We start from the raw sequence: 7,895 nt of genomic DNA, 5'->3' as shown, positions 1-7,895 counted from the left end.
CCGGGAGAGCCTTCTGCACAGACACTTAATTGCTTAGAATGGCCCACGAGGCCCTCTGTGACCTGCTAGGCTGTGACTCTGGGGACAACTGAGGGGTTTCAGGAAACAGGGATGGACACAGGCTCGATTTCTCATCTCCCCCGGTTTCTCTCTTCTTCTATCCGCCATTCATCAGGCTTGGCAAGCCCCGCGGTGCCAGTCAGGGCCGAGGTGCACGCTGCTTGTCAGCAGGGATGGTGTGTGGCAAATCTGATGTGTGTCTATAGTTCCTACCCTAACCTTTAGTGTTGGTGGCATTGATGAATGTAGCAGCTGGAAGTAAGCAAATTAATTCTGCGTCTGTAACTGTTGAGTTTCTTGGCACGTTATTCCAGCTAACATAATACATTGTATTTTCTTCTGCCTGTGACTGTTACTAAGTCACTAATACACATGTGTTTATTGGTAGAAAGCTTCTTACCCAAGCTCCTCTTTTATTTATCTTCTTTCATTCTCTATGGTTTGCGATCTCTTATGGTTATTGTCCTTTTGTGATATACTGAACAATGGCCCGACCAAAGCTGTCCGCCTTATGCCTGAAACCTGTGAGTGTTACTTTATCATGGCAAAAGGGACTTGGCAGATGTAATTAATTTACAGATGTCGAGATGGGGATTGTCCTGGATTATTTTCATGGGCCCTGTGGAATCACAGAGTCAGAGTCAGAGAGAAGATGATGTGACCACGGCACCAGAGGTCGGAGTGATGCGCTTTGGTGAGGAAGGGGCCACGAGCCAAGGAATACAGGCAGCCTCCAGACCTGGAAAAGGCAAGGAAAGGGATTCTCCAGAAGAAATCAGTCCTGCCGACACCCTGACGTTAGCCCAGTGAGACTGACTTCAGCTCTCTGGCCTCCAGAATGTAAGATAGCAAATGTGTTGCTTTCATAGAGTTGTAATCCGTTACAGTAGCAACAGGAAACTAGTAACTACTAACAACTACTGTCATTATTATCAATCCCAGGAGCTGTACTTTGGTGATCAGGAGCAGTCTTTTGTGTTCAAAATAGTTGCGTTTCAACTATTGAACAAGTCCATTTCGTTCTCTGGTTTTCAGGAACCCAAATAACCTGCAACTGGGATATGTTTCAACCTGTTATTTCATAGTTTCTTCTTTTCTTGATCCCATAATTATGAATATGAGGGACACCTGGGTGGCTCAGTCAGTTAAGCATCTGGCTCTTCATTTCGGCTCAGGCCATGATCTCACAGTTCATGGGTTTGGGCCTGCGCAGGGCTCTGTGCTGATAATCCTGCTTGGGAATCTCTCTGCCTCTCCCCTGCTCATGTGTACGTACACATGCACACTCTTTCTCTCTCCCTCAAAATAAATAAACTTTAAAAAATATGTAAAATGTTCTCTGTGCAACTGCTCAGTGACATGATTGTGAGATACACACACACACACACACACACACACACACACACACACCGGGGCACCTGGGTGGCTCAGTCGGTTAAGTGTCTGACTTTGGCTCAAGTCATGATCTCCTGGTTCAAGGGTTCAAGGATCCAAGCCCCATGACAGCTCAGAGCCCGGAGTCTGCTTCAGATTCTGTGTCTCCCTCTCTCTCTGCCCTTCCGCTGCTCACACTCTGTCTCTTTCTCAAAAATAAATATTAAAAAAATTTTAAAATTATATATATACACACACATATAATGTATGGGTGTAACATAGATAATGTATCTGTCTGTGTGTGTATGTATAGATTGTAAGATAATGTAAATATATGTATGTATATGTATATATGTAAATATAGTTATCTATCCATGTATATGTATTTCTGTATGTATGTTTACATCTGTATAGTTCCATTAGAACATCAATAGGACTGTATGTTCTCATGTTGATAAAATAGTATTTCTTGTCTTAGAAAGCTCTCATAAAACTGTGAAGTTTTAATTTTCTCCTTAGTGATTTTTTCTGGAATGATTCCTCATATTGCTTCTGGTGCTATTTGCCTCTATCCCAAGGCTTGCTCCCTTCGGACTATATCCTAAGGCTATCATGGTCCTCATTTCTCCATTTATCTTAAAAAGACAAAGAAAGTAGCTATAATTCACTCAGAAAAAATAATGTTAAAATGCCAGGAAATATTAATGGGAATTGAAGATATGTTTAAAAACCCAAAACCATGTTTCAGGATATTGTTTTGCTTAAATTTGCTGGCAGCCCCAAATTAGTCTTCATTTTTCTGTACAGGGGTTATTTAATCTCAATAATTGAGATTTTCATTTCCAAGGCAATTTAAAGTGTTTTGTGAAGGTTTCACATCGACTCATTATTATTAACCTCAGGTAGCAGAGACATGAAGGGAAACAGTGTGTAAAAGGGAGAGCTTTCTAATGGCAGAGAGACTTAAATACAGGAGAATATTAGCTATTCCAAAAATAAAGTGTTTAATATAAACAGCCTTGGGAGATCCATAAACACAGAAACTTGATCCCTAATAAGGCTCACTTGGGCTTTAAATATTAAAAGGGCGAAATTAACATGTTTAAACACCCCTCAGGTTCAAGGATGTCTTTAAATCACTTTACATGTACTTTCCCTTCTTAAAATGAATTAGCCATGTCAATACATACATGACACCCCCTTATCATCACTACTGTGAAAGCCTCAAGAATTACACAGTTTCTATGACCTGCCATTGACCTTCAAGCTCTTTCCCCCGCCCTCTACTCAAACTGCATTTTCCTTGACCGACCCCTGCACAGAGCTCTTTAGGGACCTCCACCTCTACTCCTAAAGCTCTCTGCGCATTTTTTTTTTTTAATAGTTTATTGTCAAATTAGTTTCCACATAACACTCAGTGCTCATCCCCACAAGTGTCCTCCTCCATGCCCATCCCCCCTCCCCCCACATCCATCAGTCCTCAGTTTTTGTCAGCATTCAAGAGTCTCTCATGGTTTGCTTCTCTCCCTTTCCCCCACCATTTCTGCCCTTCTTCTCCCCCTTGTTCCTCCGTCAAGTTCCTCCTAATCCTCCTATACGTGCAAACATATGATATTTGTCCTTCTCTGCCTGACTTATTTCGCTCAGCATAACACCCTCAAGGTCCATCCATGTCTCTGCGCATTTTTATGTACAGTCGTAGTCAGCATCTGCAATGTTTGGTGTTATCTTGTCTGCCTTTCCTACTAGAGCAGGAACTATTTGAAGGCAAAGGCTATGCCATGGTCATGGGCATCCTTATGACACGTTGTGTTCAATACATGTATTAACAACGCAAAATAAAGGAAGACATAATGTACTCTTCCTGGCTCAGGTTTTCTCTAAAAATTTCCCTGGGTATCTTTGAAATATTTACAAGTTAAACAGTGTCAGGATTTCCATGTCACATAAGTAAGTGTTAACAATGTAGCTAGCTCTTTTTTGTTGAATTTCTGTGTTGGAAGGAGACTGATGGAATGTGATGCCTTTCCCGGGTGGCCCATGGTCCCGGTGGGGAGTAGACAGGAAGGAAATTGTGTAGGTGGTTTAAGACAGAAAAAAATCTCCCTCAAATATTCAGACAATGGAGTCTGCATACATTCGAGCTGTTGTGGGGAGATGTTGGTGAAGCATTATTTGCTTAATTTAGGTTAAATAGGCAGCACAAATGGCTAATGCAAGATAAAATCCACTTTGGGTATTGTAATGCCCAAATTTCTTTATTTTGTTATCACAGAATCACCAAGTCTGGTTTCTTTTCTATTATGTGGTACAACTGAAGCATTTGTTTGTTCGAGTCAAACGGGTAACAGTCTTCAGATTCTCTTCCCTGCTCACTAAGTTTCAGGGAATGACATTCACTTTTCATGACTAAGAGATGACCAGCCGATTGGTCAGTGGGTAAGGGGGTAAGGGGAGAACCCTAAAGCAGATGTGTTAAGAGAAAAAAAAGTGGTTGAACTATTTGTGCGGAAATATTGGCATGAGACTGGTCTTTATGCTATTACTGGGAGCCTCATAATTGCAGGGTTTTAGGAATGTCTCTGGCTCTTCAAAGTGGTCTGAGGCTCTGTTCTGTATAGATAATGGCCCAAGGAAAAAACCAAACATAGCTGGGGCTGAAGTACTTCCTTTAGTGTGGACCATTGAAGACTGCCTTAAAAATGCACTTATCTTAGAGAGCTACTAACATCAGTGCATATATTAGTGTAGCGGAGCTCTCTGGTGGGTCAGTTAGCTGGCAGAAGGGTTAATGCAGTCACTCAGCATCACTAGGCATCTGGGGACAAACACTTGAAGGAGAAGGGAAATTGTGAAATAAGTATTCAAAATTAATTTTGCCTGAAAAAAAAACCCCTGTTTTTAAATCTTCAGATCAACTTCCTTATACCCAGAATGGGAAAGAAAGCTCCTGCATGAATAAGTCATAAAATATTTGCTTGAATTATCCATTTCCCATTTTCATCCTTCTTATATTTGTATAGCTAAATGGAAAAGGCAGTGAATTTATTTTATTTTAATTTTTTAATGTTTTTTAATTTATTTCTGAGAGAGAGAGAGACAGTGTGAGCAGGGGAGGGTCAGAGAGAGAGGGAGAAACAGAATCTGAAACAGGCTCCAGGCTCCGAGCTGGCTGTCAGCACAAAGCCCGACGCGGGGCTCGAACCCATGAACTCTGAGATCATGACCTGAGCTGAAGCAGCGAATTTATTTTAAAAAATTTGCAAATTTTCCTTATTTTAGCCTTGAATCATTTTGCTATTTTTTCATATAAAACATTCAATTAATTATAAGACATTTGTCCTGTGCCATTACCCTTTCAATCATGTAAACATACACAGACTATAATTACATAATTACTGGTTGTTAAAATGCAATGCTTGGCTTTTGAAATGTTAAATGAGATCCAAAAAGTAAGATATGCAACAGAAATGGATTTGTATTTCAGTTAGTACCATCAAAGTAAAATAATTTCTAATCGGATTACACAAACATCACTGTTTTTTCTCTCTGAAGGTAGAAAAAATAAAGCAACTGTTCCTACATCAATTATTCTCATGATGACCTCAAGGTATTTTAAATCAGTGTTACTGACCTACTAAATAGCACTTTAGAAATATAGAGGAAGGAAAAAAAACACAGTGAAATTATATTTTAACAAGAAAATAAAAATTAAATTGCCAGCTTGTCTATATGAACATATCTAGTTAACTAGCTCCTCAATTCAGACAAAATTGAATCAAAAAAATCATCTAGACTCAAATTCTTTTTTTTTTTTTTTAATGTTTTATTTATTTCTAGGAGAGAGAGAGACAGCGTGAGCAGGGGAGGGTCAGAGAGAGAGGGAGTCACAGACTGAAACAGGCTCCAGGCTCTGAGCTGGCAGTCAGCACAGAGCCCGACGTGGGGCTCGAACCCACGAACCGTGAGATCATGACCTAAGCGAAAGTCGGACGCTTAACCGACTAAGCCACCTAGGCGCCCCTAGACTCAAATTCTAAAGCAAATTTTGTCCAAATTAAGATCAGATCTTAAGAATTCTCTTACTTGATGGATATCCTGGAAAAGTGAAATGGAGGGGTGTGTATCTAACCTAATGGTCTGCAACCTGGCCTACAGCGGGAAGCTGGAGGAAGTGAAGGAGACGATCCTGGCTGATAAATCCCTGGCTACTAGAACCGACCAGGACAGCAGAACTGCACTGCATTGGGCCTGCTCAGCTGGACACACGGAAATTGTTGAATTCTTGCTGCAGCTTGGAGTGCCCGTGAATGATAAAGATGATGCAGGTTGGTCTCCGCTTCGTACTGCTGCGTCTGCTGGCCGGGATGAGATTGCAAAAGCCCTTCTGGGTAAAGGTGCCCAAGTGAATGCAGTCAACCAAAATGGCTGTACTCCCCTACGTTGTGCAGCTTCCAAAAACAGACACGAGATCGCCGTCATGTTACTGGAAGGCGGGGCGAATCCAGATGCGAAGGACCTTTATGAGGCCACGGCAGTGCACCGGGCGGCAGCCAAGGGTAACTTGAAGATGATTCATATCCTTCTGTACTACAAAGCATCCACAAATACCCAAGACACTGAGGGTAACACTCCTCTACACTTAGCCTGTGATGAGGAGAGAGTGGAAGAAGCAAAACTTCTGGTGTCCCAAGGAGCAAGTATTTACATGGAGAATAAAGAAGAAAAGACACCCCTGCGAGTGGCCAAAGGTGGCCTGCGTTTAATACTCAAGAGGATGGTGGAGAGTTAAGCAGCTCAGATTCATTCTTCCTGTGCGCGTCTCATGCTTGTTCCCAGCGCCCAGGAAGCTAATGTACTCGTGCCGAAGCACCATCTGTGGATGATGGAAATCTTTGCTCGTCTTCGGCGTCCTATAAACCTGTCGAATGTCGTTTCTGCTGAGGTGTTTGGTCCAAGCTTGCAGCTTGCTTTCCAGGCATCAATTCACTGTTGAGGTTGTTCTTCTGTTGTTGTGTGTGATTCCATACTGAATCTTGGTTAATTTCGAGTAAGCGATTGTGTGGCTGTTGTGAGTCTTTGGCACCCTCCTCTGCACCCTCGAGTCCCCTGTGAGGGTAGCCCCAGGCCATTGGTCGCCGCCGGGTGTTCCTAGGGAGGTTCTCAAGTGTTCCCCCTGTCTGGTCGAAACACATCCTGACTTGTCTTTCAAGCCCACTCAGAAGCCTATACCAAATATTTCTGTTTTTCACAATGTGCGCTGCAACTTTATTTTTGTTACAGGAGGAATACCTATATGTTTTAAAGGACCAAATTTTCTGTCAGAGGGCATGCTACCCAAGTTCAGAATTCGTAAACACTAAAATAATGAAAAATAACAGCTCGTGTACCCATGCGTCTTTTTAATAAGCCCTTTCCTTCCAAAATAAAATGTATTGTTTTTAAAAAGGAAGTTTGGAAGTATGTATATTAAGTCATCATCCTGTAGTGCAAAGAAATGTTAAGCTTGTTACCATGATATGTAACAAAAATGAATTCTGATTTGTATTTCAAAAACCAAAAATAAAATGTTGTGAGAATCAAAAAAAAAAAAAAAAGAATTCTCTTACTTATTATATTGTCTACTGGGAATCTTAGGTATAGCTTTTATATATTTTTTTATTGAAAAAAAGTTAATATGAAAAGAAAAAGTAGTATTTACTAATAGGCCACCCCTCGATATCAATCATTTTGTTTCTAAAAATTCAGAGAAGTTTAATATACACAATGTATCTTCAATAAAATGGTTTAAATAGAAACTGAACGTCTATGAGCTTCTTTAAATGGGCCTGGTTTGGTTTGTAGAAAGAATTGATTTTGTCCTTTTCTATTTAATCACTCTATTTTAAAGAATGGTCAGCTTCACCTAGGCAATGCTTCGACTCCCTGGGAATCTTGTGAAAGTGCAGACACTGATTTAATAGGTCTGGGTTGGGCCTGAGAGTCTGAATTTCATAAGAGCTCCTGGATGATGCTAATGTTTCGGGACCACACTCTAAGCATCAAAGACTCAGAGAAATGTTTTCACCTTTGATTGTCTCAGTAGGCCTTGAAAACTGGCTTGCAGGGCAGAATTGAGGCCTGTCCGTTGAGACTGGCTATGAAATGCACATCATGGGGGATAATTCCCCTTGGCTGATCTTCCTATTGCTTTATTGTTACGTTTAATTAATTAATTAATTAATTAATTAATTAAAATTCTAGGTAACATACACTGCAATATTGGTTTCAGGAGTAGAATCCAGTGATTCATCACTTACATACCACACTCAGTGCTCATCACCAGTGCCCTCCTTGGTACCCATCACGCATCTAGCCCACCCTCCATCCACCTGTTCTTCAGCGACCCTCAGTTAGCTCTCAATCATTCAGAGTCTCTTGTGGCTTGCTCCCCTCTCCTCCCTCCCTTCCCTTCCTTTTCC

General features: G+C 41.1%; 1 protein-coding gene across 1 annotated transcript; it reads left to right on the top strand.

Moving 5' to 3' along the window:
* The first annotated feature begins 5,531 nt into the window (after positions 1 to 5,531).
* LOC144223267 (uncharacterized) lies at positions 5,532 to 6,305 on the top strand. The gene has a single exon (XM_077753981.1). It carries the CDS (start codon positions 5,546 to 5,548, stop codon positions 6,224 to 6,226), a length of 681 nt encoding a protein of 226 aa, XP_077610107.1. The 5' UTR covers positions 5,532 to 5,545; the 3' UTR covers positions 6,227 to 6,305.
* Positions 6,306 to 7,895: the final 1,590 nt, after the last annotated feature.

This window comes from Crocuta crocuta, unplaced genomic scaffold (assembly GCF_008692635.1).
Source record: "Crocuta crocuta isolate KB4526 unplaced genomic scaffold, BGI_CrCroc_1.0 scaffold31, whole genome shotgun sequence".
Classification (NCBI taxonomy): Eukaryota; Metazoa; Chordata; class Mammalia; order Carnivora; family Hyaenidae; genus Crocuta; species Crocuta crocuta.
Note: the sequence above shows the minus strand (reverse complement) of the source record. Positions and strands in the feature narration are given on the sequence as shown.

Excerpts from the sequence above, each read along its gene's own strand:
- LOC144223267 (XM_077753981.1), top strand. The coding sequence starts at position 5,546 with ATGGAGGGGTGTGTATCTAACCTAATGGTCTGCAACCTGGCCTACAGC.